Source organism: Aythya fuligula, chromosome 1 (assembly GCF_009819795.1).
Source record: "Aythya fuligula isolate bAytFul2 chromosome 1, bAytFul2.pri, whole genome shotgun sequence".
Lineage (NCBI taxonomy): Eukaryota > Metazoa > Chordata > Aves > Anseriformes > Anatidae > Aythya > Aythya fuligula.
Window position 1 is genome coordinate 50,102,815 of NC_045559.1, and position 16,319 is coordinate 50,119,133.

The 16,319-nt window shown below is 36.8% G+C and overlaps 2 protein-coding genes across 4 annotated transcripts in view; one reads left to right on the forward strand and one right to left on the reverse strand.

The window, feature by feature from the left end:
• The window catches only part of CEP290 (centrosomal protein 290), a 56,661-nt gene extending 52,501 nt beyond the window's left edge, over nt 1-4,160 (forward strand). Inside the window, exons 50-54 of one of the 2 annotated variants that reach the window (XM_032180687.1) lie at nt 66-207; nt 1,955-2,028; nt 2,161-2,264; nt 3,096-3,202; nt 3,481-4,160. In XM_032180687.1, coding sequence (XP_032036578.1) covers nt 66-207; nt 1,955-2,028; nt 2,161-2,264; nt 3,096-3,202; nt 3,481-3,669 — 616 coding nt within the window. In that variant the 3' untranslated portion in view covers nt 3,670-4,160. Of the gene's footprint in view, nt 1-65; nt 208-1,954; nt 2,029-2,160; nt 2,265-3,079; nt 3,203-3,480 lie in introns of those variants that run through there. The other variant, XM_032180694.1, reaches the window with a different exon arrangement.
• Nucleotides 4,161-4,242: 82 nt separating this feature from the next.
• Nucleotides 4,243-11,698, reverse strand: C1H12orf29 (chromosome 1 C12orf29 homolog). Of its 2 annotated transcripts, XM_032180705.1 has the most exons (7): nt 11,582-11,698; nt 9,790-9,907; nt 9,157-9,252; nt 8,655-8,771; nt 8,108-8,302; nt 5,736-5,905; nt 4,243-5,162 (listed from the first exon to the last, which is right to left on the reverse strand). In XM_032180705.1, the coding sequence occupies exons 1-7, from the start codon at nt 11,669-11,671 to the stop codon at nt 4,974-4,976; spliced, it is 975 nt and encodes a 324-aa protein (XP_032036596.1). In that variant the 5' UTR covers nt 11,672-11,698; the 3' UTR covers nt 4,243-4,973. The 2 variants fall into 2 exon arrangements, with proteins under 2 accessions (XP_032036596.1, XP_032036602.1); XM_032180711.1 differs by lacking the exon at nt 9,790-9,907.
• Between the last annotated feature and the right edge of the window lie 4,621 nt (nt 11,699-16,319).

Here is a 16,319-nt window from a genome sequence, read left to right on the forward strand (position 1 = left end):
TATCTCTCTCTTAATATATATATATATGTATGTATGTATATATTTATTTATTTTTTTTTTACCAGGATGCAGGAAACAAAGTTGAAGGAATTGGAAATGGATATTGCTAAAAAAAATGAAAGCATTACTAACCTTAAACAGCTGCTTCAGGAGGCAATAGAACGTGAACATAATGCTGATAAAAACTTAAAAGATCTGAAAGAACAAGTGAGTAAACTCTAGCCAGTTGACTCTGAGAACAGATTAATTTCATTCTAATGTCTATAGTGGCAGAGTATATTATTTATTCTCTAGCCCATGAGGTTTTTTTCAGTCTAAAATGCCGTAATTGTACATTTAGATACTTCAGGATTAATAAGGTTTACTACATATTACCAGTATATATTTATGACTTGCACTTACTGGGGAAATAATATTTCTCTGTAGTTTTATTTTAGTTGCATTGATCATTTGAAGCCTGTAAGTATAGAGGGTTCGTGTTGTCTTAAAATCATTCTAGCTTGGTCAGCACATTGAATTTGCCACCGGAACATTCCTCTTTCTTCCAGGTCATTTTGGGGGGACTGAGTCCCTAAAAGGGATTTTCATATCTCTTTCCAATATGGCATCTTACACACAGACCTTAGTAAGTTCTACAAATATATTTCGCACATGGAAGAATTCTTGAATTTTAAACTAAAATAATTTTAAACTAATCTTTGAAAAGATCTGTAAGATTTTGAACTTCAAGTATGTCAGACATTTAGTCCTAGCACTATCCACCTAGATTAGCTTCTATCTTGCACTGGCCATTTTCAGAGTAAAGTATTGAATACAAGGAATTTTCAATATAAAGTCATATATATTATCGAAGCAGGTGAGCTTGTTCAATAAGCAGAACTTAGAGTGGAGTTCTGTAAAATAATTATTTTGTAAAGCTTTGCTTGGTTTCACTTTTCAGTTTAAAATCAGAATTATTAACATAAAGCATATACCAACAGCAAAAAAAAAAAAAAAAAAGACTATTTTATTATGTAGTATGACTCTGGGGCATCACACTTCAAGGTTTGTTTTGTGTCTCAAATGTAGATGATGGCCTGTGGTCAAGGTTAACTCCGTTTCAAAATGGAGACTGTCAAAGAATTTTAGACAGTAGAAGTCTGTTGGTAACAGTAGCCTTATGGGAGTTCATAAATTGTCATTGTATTTAAAAAAAACAACATCCAGTTTCACATTTGAAAGACTTTAACTTTTTCCTCCTGTAACTTCTACTGAAAGGCACTTCCACAGGCTAACTCCTTCTCTGTTTAGAAACCTGTTTCTAATTTACGACTGCGGGTCATTTCTAGTCAACGTCACATATATTTGCTTTTTAATTTAAAAATCACTTTTTGTATCACGCTTAAAAAGGAACTCAGACAATACATTCAAATAAGCATGTTGGTAGTATTTTTATGCACCTTTATGTGTATCACTTTCTTAAGCACATCTATAAATTATCCTCATGTCTTAATCCATGTGTATAACTTTTTTTTTTTTTTTTTTAAATCTGGCTTGTGAATACTTACTTCTTTCTTTACTTTTCATGAAATATACAGCACTAACCTGTACTAGCTTTAAGAGTACTGTAAATAACTAGAAGCTTTGCAGAAAATGATAGTAAGTAAACATTTTTTTCCCCCTTTGTACTCAAGTAGTACTAAGGGGAAAAAGTATTTATAATAGACATGTATATGTCTATATAGACATGTATATAATAACATATTTATATAATAGACCATTGTACCATTGTTTAATATTTTATATAATAATCTATAATATATATTTAAAATTCACTGTTAGTAGTATTTTCATTTATTTTATTAAGCTATGCCAAAGAGAAGTAATTCCGTGATCCCATGTGAACTGCAGTATCTGTGGATACTGTTTTCAAGACTAAGACTTTTTTTTTTTTTTTTTTTTAACTTGTCTTAAGATTGAGCTTCTCAAACAATTTTCTGAAGATGCAAGGACAGAACAAGGCCTCATCAGGGAGCTTCAGCTTTTAAGGTACTGTATTCCTCAGCCAATATAGATGAAATAAGAATGATCAAGAAACAGAAGGAATTTTTATTTATATTACTAGATATTCTGAAACGTTATGATGATTTTTTAAAATTCTAAAATTATTTTATATTCCAGATCAACTAATAATCAATTAGAGAAAGAAAAAGCAGAACTAGCTCACCAGGTGGAAAACTATAAACACCACATACATACGTATACAAGTGAAGGTCCTGCAGCTGGTAATCTCTTTTAGTATCTCTAATAAAGATCTTCATGTATTTTGGGCCTATAACTATTTTTACTTAATTTGAGCGAGATGGTAATAAATCCACAGAATTATCTGGATTCTATTAATGCTAAAGTACCATAAACTGGAGCAGATTAAGGTCTTTGATCTTTGAGTACACGGCCTTTTTATAGGAAGTATTAGTAAAAATTTTCTATAATGAAAGATCCAGCCTAACAAGAGGATGGAATCTTTGCAAGATTTCCTATCCCAAGAAAGTGGGTATTTCACGCTACCATTTACTTCATAAACCTCAGAAGACTGTTTGTAAGGTTTGTCGTTCATTGAAACCCTCCTCCCTACTTCTCTTGCCTAAGGCTCCAAGCTGCCAGAGAAGTGGCCATTTCCAGATATGTGGAATGATTTGAGTTAGCAGGCATCAGTCCCATAGGGAAAACAAAGGAGGACATGGAGAGCACTGCAGAGCAGTGCACTGCCATAACACTGGGGGTGGAGGAGGGACAAAAACAAAAAAGCACTCTTAAAATCATGAATATACTTTAAGATCCTTAAACTGTGTAATTTCCAAAAATTCCTGCATTTAATTCAGAGAAACTGAATATTGTATTTCTCAGAAGTGTGCTACTACACTGACTAAGGCAGTATTGCATTTAGTCCCATATTCCATAATATATATTATGTATTTCGGTGGTTGTTGATCACAGTTGCGTTTACACACTTCTACTGTTTCAACTTTCAAGAAAAGCAAACCTACTGTAACAAAATTGTTCATGTGATTGATTATCATTACTTTAATTTCCTATCAAGTCCACATTTTTTGCAGGACATAATGAAATTGTTGAGAAGGATAAAAACGACAAGGGAATGACGGATGTAGCTGACCTCCGGGCACAGTTAAAAGCCTCAGAATTAGAAAAACAGCAATTAAAGGTGAGTTGCTAAGATTATCCTTGGCAAAAGCATCCTTTGAAAAGTTATGGGTGGCTAGAAAGAGCTATTTGATATCCAAACTAACACTAAAACAACACCTCAATTTCTAAGCATTACATTTATAAAGCAGATTGTGTTCATTAATTTGCTGTTTCTGAGTAGATTTTTGTGTCTCTGTAGTGAAGCGAGAACTCTGAAGAAAAAGGCAAAAAAGCTGTTTCTGACGTGTATTTCCTAAGTTCTGTATATTGATGGTACTCCTTTGTTCTTTTTAATAGGAAGAAACAAAAAAGTTGAGAAGAGAACTGGAAAACTTCAACCCTTCCTTTTTTGAAGAAATTGAGGATCTGAAATATAACTATAATGAAGAAGTAAAAAAAAATATTATTTTAGAAGAAAGATTAAAGCAGCTTTCTGAAGAGTTTGGCATTCACATGGATAGTCCAGCCAATGTTTCCATTGATTAGGCTAATGTTTAGTATCCTCAATATTGATATAGAAAATAAATTCTGGGGCAGTTATATAATACTGATTTATTTGTCTATTTTCTTTCTGGAATGATACAAATTATTAAAGTTACAATGGCTTGGCACATACCACAGCATGCAGAATTGGATTAGGCAGTGGATTGTGGTATACACCAGTCAAAATGAAAAACAGCTTTACCTCCCTCAGACACATAGCAATATTAATTCAGAACAGTAATTGTGGTTATGTGTATTTTTCAGGAGAAGTCCAAGCTTCCAACTCCACTTAGAAGTTCAGAAACTCTGAATGCATACTGTGTATGCTGAATTCCTGATCAATAGTACTATATAATTTATTCTTGCTGTCTTGTGCTGTAATACATCTTGACTATGGTTGTCTCTCTTATAACAAGATCATTTATATTTACTGCAATTTTACAAAATTCAAGAATGAACAATTGTAAATAAACAGTATTCTTCTATATAAATAAATGTGCAGCTATGTGAAATGTTACATTTTATATACTTTATATAGATGTGTACGTTATAGTGCAAATAAACAAAGCCCACTCATCACGCATTCTCACTTTTATTTATGTCATCTTTTTTCAAATACTTAATATATCCTTGATAAATTTAGTTGCAGTCTCAGATTGCCTATTACTAAACCAAGTCACATCTTTTTCTAGTTACTAAGGATCCTGAAAATAGAATAATTCCTATTACTTACTTTGATCTTTGTCCCAAATTATGAAATAGCTTAATTAGGTTTTCAGGTACTAGCATAATGCTGCAGCTTATCAGCTAAATAATACAGTGAATGCCTTCCCCACGAAGAACTCGAACCTTTAAAAAATTATTACATTTCAGGCCTAATTCTAGTCCCACCAGAAATCTATCTTGTGCTGATAAGAAAAAGCAATCTGAATTCTACATGTTACAGTAATTATATTTAGAAAAGGGCAATTTATGGAACTTTTACAGTTGTTGGCATTCGTTAACTAAACTACTCCGATCAGCCAGTGTTGGACAACATACTATTTGATCATAACAGTTCCAAGAATGGGTACACAAATTAAGGATTTTTTCAGAAGTGATAAAAAAAACATGCTGAAAGCTAGATCTCTGTTCTGAATGTCACATTTCCTATTACATACAACTAGTCATTTAGGAAGAACTTCAAACTGCAGAGTATTGTGCCCACTGCCTAATCAGCAAGATTCCTTTTTGTAAGGAGTTCTGTGATAGGCAGAAACAAGAAGAATGCAGGACATACAGCAATTAAAATAAATAAAAAAAAAACTTCAACCATCAAACTTGATATCTTTGAGTCTGTCGAATCTTTGACCATCTAGGTTTGAAAAATGGTGAAACAAACTCTTTGGTCCAAAGTCACAGTCATAATCATTTCTATTAAAAGAGACGACAACAGGCTGAGAATTCAGGTATGTCTCTGCAAGTGGCCAGCATAAACCAAGATGATGGCGATGGAGCTAAAAGAAGAAGAAACAGATCCATTTAGAGATTTGAATATGGTAGCCCAGCAGCGCCTATTTTGAAAGAAAGAGCGAGGTCTTAATTCTAGGATCCCCTGCAGTAGATCTGTTCTTATAAACATTCATTAGTTACCTGTTACTTGAATAACGTGACTAAGTGAATCACAAAAGGCAAACCAGAACCACAGCTTCAGAAATAAAAGTTAACTTGCTAATTAAACAGAGAACACATTCTTATTAACAATCCCTATTCTACATGACATTACAGGAAATGAATGTTTAAAATAAACTTTAAAATACTGAGTGATTTGTATAGAGATAGGAAAAACATTATTTTATGTTCTCAATAACTATTATCTATAACGTAGGTAATGGAAAAGTTTAATAAGCTGTCATTTGTAGTGATTACTTTTTCAGTGGCTTGACTAATTCTACTGTAACCTAATTTGCTAGGAGAATGTTTACTATTGAGAATTTGGACAAGGCAGAATAAACAGTAAATCACAATATATCAGATAGTACAAACTACATGTATTATAGCGATTTCCACATGTCTATCGATATATTTACCTTGATTAAACACCCATCACGGCAGTGCCACACAATTCCTTCAACTTTACCCTCATTGCAGCCTTCAAACCAAGACAGTATGTCATTTTGATTCAAAGTAGGTGGATTCTTTATTTCAAATGCTCCATGTGGTACAAGAAGATGTACAGGTTGCTTTCTGCTTCCCAATCCTTTGTTAAAAGGAACAAAAATCATCCTTCTAGTTATGTGTTTAAATTTAACATTTTCCCCATTTTTGTTATTACAGCTATCTTAAAAGCACCCTATAAAGGCAGATTTCTGTTAGATACTACAAAAATGTCCTGCCTTTAGAAGACCAGTTAAGTGTAAGTATCAAATGTAGCCATCTCTTCCTCGTGTAACTTTTATTTATATAAAATAAATCAACATGATATACAGGTTATACTATCTTCTGTTCGGTCCTCATGCTCACCTCCTCAGTAACCATAAAATCACTGATGAAATTCTTCATGCTTTTAATCACAATCCATATCACAAACAAGCATCTTTCTGAAAGTCTGGCATATTTTCTTACACACGGGGATTGATTGATAGGCCAGGCTGTTAATAAATGCATTGCCTCTTCACTGACTGAAGATTTATATTGAATAACTAAGAAAAAAGCTGTTAAAGGAACTGTAAAAAAGAAAAAAAAAAAAAGAAAAAAATCTAAATTCTAACAAAGCACTTAGACTATGTACTACTTTTCCTATCCATCCTTGCAGATTACTATAGCAGCCAAGCTAAGAAATTAAAATGCACTTGAGCTTATACATAATTGTGGTTTTTGTTAATAAACTTTAAGGGGAGAGGTCACAGCCAAAATTTAGCTGAAATTACACTTCCTTAAAGAGATACTCGTAATATTTCACAATTTTAGAAAATTACAACTTTTTTTTTATAGGCACTAAAAATTATGGTTGAATAAAGTGTCTTATTTTAATGGACTAATAGTATCAAGAAAGAAAGTAAAAAAGACATGAAAAGGCACCATCAAACAATCTTAAAATATTTCAAAGACTAACAATTAAGACATTTTTTCCAATCAGAGTATTTATTCCTGAGGGGGAAGGAAAAAAAGCTAACTGGTCTAGAAACTGCAATAAGCATCAGATAAAACCTACTTCTCGATTGCTTCAACAGAATAGCCATTTTTCCCTGTCAGGTGTCAGACACAGCTCAGCATCAATATAGCTGAAACCTCAATTTTAGGTTTGGTGTAAATGATTTCCTCTACATAGGTATATGCAAAGCCAAGGTATACCCAGTTTTTGTTTTGTTTTAAATCACAGTTATTTTAATGCTTATTAATTCATGCTTCTTTTGTTGAACAAAACTGCTGCTCTTTTTTGAAAGGCAATAGCAAAGCATTTTGATGTTAAATCCTGAAGAATGTGAAGGCAGAAAGAGCTTCGATAGACAAGCAGATTCAGGACAACTCAGCTTTCTGAGGTGATTATTTTTTGGTGCCAACCTGCGAATGTTCATTGAGCTAGCTCTTTCTTTCCTTTCTAGAAGATCACAGAATGGGCAGGGTTGGAAGGGACCTCTGAAGATCATCTAGTCCAAACCCCCTGCCAAGCAGGATCACCTAGAGCACATTGCACAGGATGGCACCCAGGCAGGTTTTGAAAATCTCCAGAGAAGGAGACTCCACAACCTCTCTGGGTAGCCTGTTCCAGTGCTCTGTCACCCACACAGGAAAGAAGTGCCCCCTCATATTCACATGGAATTTCCTGTGCTTCAGTTTGCGCACATTACCTCTTGTGCTGTCACTGGGCAAAACTGAAAAGAGACTAGCTCCATCCTCTCGACACCCTCCCCTCAGATATTTATACACATTGATGAGCTCTCCCCTCTTTCAGCCTGTCCTCATACAGCAGGTGCTCCAGCCCTCTAATCATCCTCTGAACTCGCTCCGGTAGTTCTATGCCCCTCTTGTACTGGGGAGCCCAGAACTGGACACAATACTCCAGGTAAGGCCTCACCAGGGCTGAGTAGCGGAGGAGTATCACCTCCCTTGGCCTGCTGGCAACACTCTTCTGAATGTAGCCCAGGATACCATTGGCCTTCTTGGCGCCAAGGGCACAATGCTGGTTCATGGTCAGCCTGCTGTCCACCAGGACTCCCAGGTCTCTGCAGAGCTGCTCTCCAGCAGGTCAGTCCTCAGCCTGTACTGGACTTGGGGTTATGCCTCCCTAGGTGCAGGACCCTGCACTTGCCATTGTTGAACTAAGATGTTATATTTCTAATTTAGAACACATTTTATTATTATCATTACAGGAAAAAACATTTTACAAAGAAAATTACTATTTTCCACCTAAAATATCACTCAGTAAAAGACTATTTAAGAACGGAACATACAAACTTACCATATGGATTTGCATTAATATTTGTCCCAATAAGCTCCAATGTTTGTTCTAGAAGTTCTGCCAGTGGTACTGGACTGATTTCCAAAAGCCCAGGGTCAGCATGGTGTTTCAATACCAGTGCTATTTCAGCCTCATAATTTACAACAGATGAGTGCCAGCAATACTGCTTACTATTTTTCTCCACAGGCACCCAACCTATGAGAAAACAGTGCGTTTTACCAAAGTATCTAAATGTATCGAATACATATTAGAACTGTAGATGCATTGAAAAAAAAAAAATAAAATCATCTACCTTAGCTACACACAGAGTTACTAGAAAAGCTGTCACATCTCAAAGAAATGTCAGAGGAACACAAACTTGTCAATTTTGCTGTACAGAGTTTCAGCTTAAGACAAACTATTTTCATTACATCAGAACAAAGCCCTTCTGGATAATGAATGCACAACAGTCCAATTGTTTTCTGAATGTTAACTACTGTTTTTTAGCTCTGGAACTAATTCTAATTCACTTCAAAAATTATTTTTTCCCACATTTTGCCATATTTACCCGGCATATGTCCATTTTCATCGGGCAAAGGATTGCCATTAGAGAACTCTACTTCCTTTGCTGGAATCCAGGTATCTGGAACAGGCTTGAAATCTTCTTCAAAGTTCCAAATAAATTCTAGACATATAAATGTGGCATTTAGATTTGCACAAACTGTTAGCCAATTCTACATTTTGATCTTCTATCAATGCAAGTTTAAAACCTTGTTTTAAAGACAGTAGTCTGCATTACTTTGCACAAACCCCAACACTTGTCATACTCATACAGTCTAGAGTTAGGGCGGTTTACAGCCTTTAAGTAGTTTAAAATTTCAAACTGACTACAATTAAGAAATAGCTAATAGCCAAGAAATAGCTAACATTATATTTAAACTAGAGCAAGAGAAATAAAGTTGAGTGACATGAAAAAAAGAGTAGGATCACTGACATTTTCTGTGTTAGACCAGAGGTGTTATTCCAGTGGATAACTTACATTACCAAAGCAGGCAAAAATTGTCACTAACCTTTGCAATCTTCCAATGAATATAAGAATTGTTTAAACCTTTTTTCAGCTTGTTTGTTGGGTCTTCTGTCCAGCCTTGCCCATAGATATGGTCGCCCTAGAGATGCCAGAGGTATAAAACCAGCAGTTTACCTCAGTAACTATACCCCACAGAGTACTAAAATCAACTGCATAAAAGGTAAAATATGAATTCTCACTTGTCACCACAGAAATTTCACATCCAAAAGAATATTTAAATTAATAAATTAACTACTGTATATAAATATAAAAAATCTACTTGTAGAATCTTGTCTAGTTTAATAGAAAGTTTTCTTACAATTTCAGGTAAAGATAAGAATCCTAGTGATGCAATAAACCATAATCTTCTCATTTCCCCCCAACCTCCATACTTCTTTTAATTCTTCTCAGGGAAATTAAACATCCTCTATATAAATTCTAGTGTGCAAGGAAGATTTACTAGTAAGAAGTTTTAAAATTGGAGTATTAACTTAAACTATATTTCATGTACGTTGGAAAGTAAAATCTCTAACAACTTCATGGACTTCTACCATATTTATGGTAACCATTACTTTGTAGTCACGTAAAACAAACTGCTAGTCAACATGAAAATATGCATATGGATCTTTCTTATTACCTTTATAAGTAGTTACATAACAGCAGGTCCCATCCACCTTTTCAGTAGGAATTGCATTGTATATATCTGCCTCTAATGCCTTTTCATTTAGAGTTTCAGTTGCCAAAACTTTAAATGGCTGAAAAGAAGACAGGTACTTTAAATTCTAATCGCTGCTATGTTACGGCCTTGTTTTCATATAGATTCTTGCTTCACATGGCTGGGCTCTACAAATCCAGTATTATACATTTTATTGCTGCTTTCTAATACTATCAAAGTATACCATTGTTTCTTCAAAACAAGTTTGCAGAATACCATAAGGCAAAAGAACAAAGGCAACCTATCTGCCTTTCCTTCTTTTCCATTTTTGATTTATAGACTGTTCTGCATTCCACTTTAAACGGTGCACATAATACAAATGGGTTCCAGTCCAACATTACAAAATTTTGAAATATACCTTCCTGTATTACTATGGTTATATAAGCTCATCATGACTACCTGCCCCTACCTTTTGGTTTGGAACTGAACAGCAATGGCACCATAATCAATACAACAGAGACCACTGGTATGCAAGGTCGCAAAGCATTCTATTGTAAAATACTCAGTGTTAACTAAACATTTTCATCTCAAAAAAAAAAAAAAAAAAAAAAAGAAATAAGTGATCCAGGGATCTTAAACAAATATCCAAGCACAACTAGTCCAAGTTTCCAAGGTTTTCCTTAGTAGAATTTCTGTAATGGTTTCTATGAAAACATGTTAACATTTATGTTTGGATTAAAATATCTTCCTGTATAACCAACCATCCCTCATCTCTCCCTTGTCAGCTCTGAATTGTAAACTGGTCACTAACTCCTGCTATCAAAACACAAATAAGTCCTTGACTTGAAAAACACAATACATAAAATGAAAAGCTCCTACATAGTTCCTTTACATTGCATGACTTTTATAGTTCAGTGATTGTATCTGTAACCATAACAAAGTATTTATGAAGACAACATTTTTAGGATAATGAGAAGATACCTGTCGGTTTACCTATCACCACCGTTGCCTTTCTCTCCTAGTGGTCAAAGCCCATGTAATATCCTTGCCTGCACTTGGAACAAGAAAACAGAGCATACCAGTTCCAGATCTAATCACATCTGCTTGTTGTATATGCAGGAACACCAAGTTAGGGAAGGAGCCTGACATGACCAATTATCAATATGGTGCTGGTACTGACAGTTTAACAACAGCTATGGATCCACTGGTGTTATTTTGTTCCTTCCACCCATAAACCAACCATCACTGAAAGGATGTCACACAGATGGATTCCTGTTCACCATGCAGTCGACAAGCTGCAGGAGGTGCTCTTACTAAAACTGGAAACCTGACGTTGGAGCTCTACAGGTGAAAGCCACTTTTATCTGCCCACAGCTGCCTTTTACATTTCAGTGGAGACATTAGTCTCCATTGCTTTCACCTTGATGAGTATTATGCATCTTAAGAGCCTCATACACCTTCGATCAAAGAAAACAGTGACAATAATGATGAAAAATGCGTATTTTCCCCCAGTCAGGGGCTGCAGGCCGGCTTTACACACACCCGAGCGCTCCCGCTGGAGCGGCCTGGTTCCTTGCCATGTTGCCTACACTTGGAAAAAGCAGAGTCAGGGCGGGCCCCGGGACACCCCCGTCAGGAGAAGCAGAGCTGAAGGGCCCCATGCGGGCCGGGCAGCCCTCGGGGGGGTCCCGCAGGGCGAGAGGCCTCCCGCCGCGGTGGTGTGCTGGTGCTGGTGCTGGTGCTGCTGCGCGCCCCCCCGCGCCGCCCCGGGCACCTGCCGCTGCCGCTTGGCCGAGGGCTCCTCCTTCACCTCGGTGACGAACAGGCATGGCACCTTGCGCTGCACCGCGCCCCGCCGCCGCATCGCCCCTCCGCACCGCACCGCGCCGACAGCCGCCGCCGGACCGGCCGCCAAGTGCGCCCGCGCAGCCCTCCCGCTCCACCCCTCCCTCCTTGCGGTGAGCCACGGGAAATGTAGTCCCGGCTGCCGTCGCTTCTCCCCGTCGGTTTGCGGGGACGCTGAGGCTCGCGCGGCGGCGGCCGTTGGCGGAACTGTTGCTGCCGCCGCCCGGCCGGGCTTCGGGACGTGGTGCGGCCCCCGAGGTGCGGACACCTCCTGCCTGCCTTCACCGCCCCCGGATGTGTGTTTTTTTGTTGTTGTTGTTGTTTTGTTTGTTTGTTTGTTTCCTTCTCCCTAAAGAACGCCAAATTGCATATACTTCTGGTGTTGCTAGTGCTCTTGCTTGAATTCTATCGTGTATCTACCTTCTTTTTCTTTATTTGTATTCTTACTGCTTTATAAGCTTTGGCATTGTTTGCCTTTGAGGTTGATTTCCTTTTCCTTTTGCTCTTCCTTTTATATTTTACTTCTAAAGTGTCACTTTTTGATCTAGCAGTGCTCCACAATGTTCATCTTGAAATCAGAGATGCCACTCAGTGTTGTGAGTTTGATCCCATGTAGTCGGAATAAATGCATTCCTTACCATTTTCTAGGATTAACACTTTATTTTCATCGCTAAATGTATTATTATTATTTTTTCAGAGGCAGCCCAGGACCTGAACGTGAATAGTGAGAGAGGTGTTAATTAGTAACAAAAGTGTATCTGGTGGTGGACATCATGGGAGCAAGAAAAAGCAATTAGCGGCAACAAGATAAGCAGTTAACACCTAACAGTGTACTCACAGGAAGCACCGTCTCAGTCCAAACAAGGATACGGTAAGAAAACCATTGAGTGCAAGAATTTGGATTAAAAATTACTCAAAGGATAAATGTTGTATTCGTTATATCAAAGTTTTATTTTGAAGATCACAGCTTCTGTAGTTAGAAGTTGGGTATCATTTAAACTGTGCAAAATGGGTTTGTTCCATTTTGTGTGGAAATCTTTGAAAGAAGAAACTTTGAAGGACAAATACAAGAAACTCTTGGAAATGGTCCAATTTTCCATACTTTATTCTGAAGCAATGGATCTAAGGAAGATGTTCAAGCCCAAAAGGTCACATGATGTCATCATGATGATGTCACAAGATCTGGAGGAACAATGGGTGACCGTGGATGTGTAACATTCTGTCCTGGCTAGCAACCATCTTCAACAGATAGCAAACCTGGAGAAGGTACCACCTCTGTAGCTCAAGTGTGCTTAGTTTTAGCTACGCTGTCAGCTGGAGTTTTGTTTCAAAAAAGAAGCAGAATTGAAGTTCCGAAGCCCCCTTTTTTAAAAGAAAACTACAATTTTCAAGATAAAATTAAGATTTGCCTATGCGTTGATAGCTTTTATGTTTTCATGTATGCTCTGCCTGCATAAAGAGAGTGGAGTAGAAGCGTAAGAGGTGAAAATGGCTGAAGTTGGGAATGACAGCTATTTCTATTTTTATTCTCCCTACGCACAGGTAAATGCTGTAGATTTTAGAGTAGTCAGCATCCCTGAATTTCTTGATATATGTACATATTTAGAGGGAGGTTTATTATCTAAATTTAGAAGTTGATTTGCCTTGATCATGGCAGCATATTTAAATCAAATGTCTAATTTTCAGAATGAGAAGAGCTAATTGTCCTAAGTACCCAATGTGAATTGGGCTCAGATACTTAGGGACCACATAAGTTAGAACTCCATATAAAAATCACTGATCAGTCATCTTTCTTTATTGAATCAAAATTATATTAATTCTGAGTAAACAGACCAAGTATATTTTCTGCTTGTAGCGACAATGTGAATTTCTTTACATCCTGTTACATGCAATGAAGCCATTCAAAATGGGGTTCTTCAAATAAATGTTTCTATTCCAAATGGTAACAATTTTCAAGTGCAATTTTTTTTTTCCTTTAAAAATTAGACAGAAACTCAGTAAAAAGTAGCTGGTAGACTGGCATTTACATATCCCAGCTGGCTTGTAGTCCATATCCCAGATATGAACCTGAGTTTCCCATATTCAGGGTAATGGTCATCAGTGTGTGCCTTTTTGGAATTAGGAGTTTCCTTATCACATGCTTGTGGAAGATACCTCAGGTTATAGGGATAAGTGAATTGTATAATCATAGGTGGTGCTAGAATCTAAAAACTGTTAGTAAGGAAGAGATAGAGAAAAATAATTTTGTTTGACTAATGAAAGGGATTTGCATCGGAAGAGTACTAATCGTGCAATATCATGCAGACTTTTAAACTGGAAGAATATTAATATAGGGAGAACTGAAGTGTGATCGTATGTAGGAGTAAAGCAACAATTTTTTTTTAAAGCTGTCGATACTTTTTTTTTTTCATTAGGCTTTTGTTTGTCATATGTAAAAACAGCTGGGAGATGGTATGAGCAGTGAAATGACAGTAGTCTCAGAACATCATATCCTGAATATTTTTGTAAACTTGTAAGCATTTGTCACCATAATATGTTTATTCTTGGCTGCCATATTGCCTCCCTCATTAATTAAAAATAGTTTATATAAGAGGAGACTGACATTTAAGGAAGGAACTAATACATGGGAATCTAATATGTCTTAGCCTCAAAGTCATTCTCCTCATTAGGATTTCAAGTGCAGATTCTGTCACTGTGAAAAACCTCTCAGCTGTGATACTATGTGCTCATTATGAAGGCAAGGGGAATGTTCACATCTGTTTTGCAGATTTAGACATATGGAAATAAGGTACAAAAGAGCAAGTTCCTTCAAGCACATTTTTTTAGTCTGAAATCAAAAGTGACTTTCTCCTTCCAAAGTGATGTTTTGAATGTGAAATGAAAAAAAAAAGACTTTTTTTTTTTTTCTCTTGTTTTGTAATCCAAGTCTGATAAGTCTGTACAAGGATTACAAGTTCCCAAATTTTTACTTTTTCATTTTTTGTTAGGCATCTTTGTGGGTTTTGTTTTATTTTCCCATGGGCCTGTATCTTTTAATATTAAGAGAGTACAGTATTGCACTTGTGCAGCAGATTTCATTTGAGATAGGTCTGATTATCCCATTAAGTAGAAAAGGAAACTCAAAATTTATGTGTATAAATTAAATAAAAATGTTGTATATTAAAAATAATAGATTTTCTCTTCCCAGCATCTCATAAAAAGTCTGCAGTACAGTGCACATAAACAGCTTTACTCTGATTCTTGTCTGGTAACAGTTCTACCTCATTAAAACTCCTTGACTTAACTGTAGACAATTTTAAATGTTCTAACATACCAGAATATGGTCTTCAAAAGTGTTATTTATCTATTCACTGCAGTACACCAGGTATTAGTCAATGTAGTCTCTTTTTATTGTTATATTTACAATATCTGAAAACTACTCTGTCCTGCAGCAGAAGTACAGCAACATCTCATGTTTCTGGGAAACACAGCCATTAGGCTGTGTGAGGATCAGTTGTGTCTTCCATCACAGCAAACCCCGTAATATAAATGGACTTTTTCTGCCACCTAGTAACAGTGAGTAAAAATATTTTCTCAACAATTTGTTTGTTAAAGTAAATATACAAAAGCATCCTTAAACTTCCACTGCTTATGTAATATGTATTAAGATCAAGAAATGTACTCCTGCAAATAAATCAGGTATGACCTGATCCAAGACAAGTTCAAGGCAAATAAAGGAATTGTATTGGTATTTGAATGGGTTGATCTATTAATTTATTTAAGTGTCATGTTACAAATCTTTGTAATAACATGCAAGATGAATTAATAAATGGCAATTTAGGTTGCTAAGATCCATTGAGTAAAAATTTTACATTAACTCACCATTTACCGTCACAGGCAAAACAGACTCAGCATAGGGAGATTAATATAATTTATTGTGAACTATTAACAGACTAGTACAGTAAGAAATAAAAGACCTGCAGGGGAACAGGGAACAGGGGCTGTGGTCAGTCCCTAATGCTTCATCTCTGATGCTTCTTCACGGTCACTCTCTGCCCCTGCTGCCCGTGGGGTCCCTCCCACAGGATGCCGTCCTTCCCAAATTGAGCCTGCGGGGGCTGCACACAGGCAGCAGCTCCTCAAGCACTGCTCCCACATGGCTTCGTACCACAGGGTCCACCCGTCAGTAGTAAACTGCTCCAGCATGAGTCCCCCCAGGCCCCTGCTCCTGCGTGGGCTCCTCTCCATGGGCTGCAGCTCTGGCCTGGGGCCTACTCCTGTGGGGTTCTCCATGGGCCGCAGCCTCCTCCAGGCCACATCCACCTGCTCCACTGCTCCCATGGTCAGATCAGTACTCAGAGACACAATTAAAATATTCACAACAATTAACACCTTCAGAAATTTGTTGTTTTTTTTTTTTTTTTTTTTCACATTCTTCTGTACTTAGGTATTTACTAGATAATATAGAGTAATGAAAATGGTCTGTAGGAAGGTAATAAGACAAGTAGTGTCTGTGTTGGAGGGGAGAGGTGGTTAGGATCACTATTAGCATAATGTGCTTAGGGCCATTAGTAGCATTATCTGTTGACAAAGTACAACATGTTATAAGAATGAGACACCCCATTGGTAGGCAACATAAGATTCCAGTGCTGTGTGTGTAAATGCATTTACCATCCAGTATTTCAAAT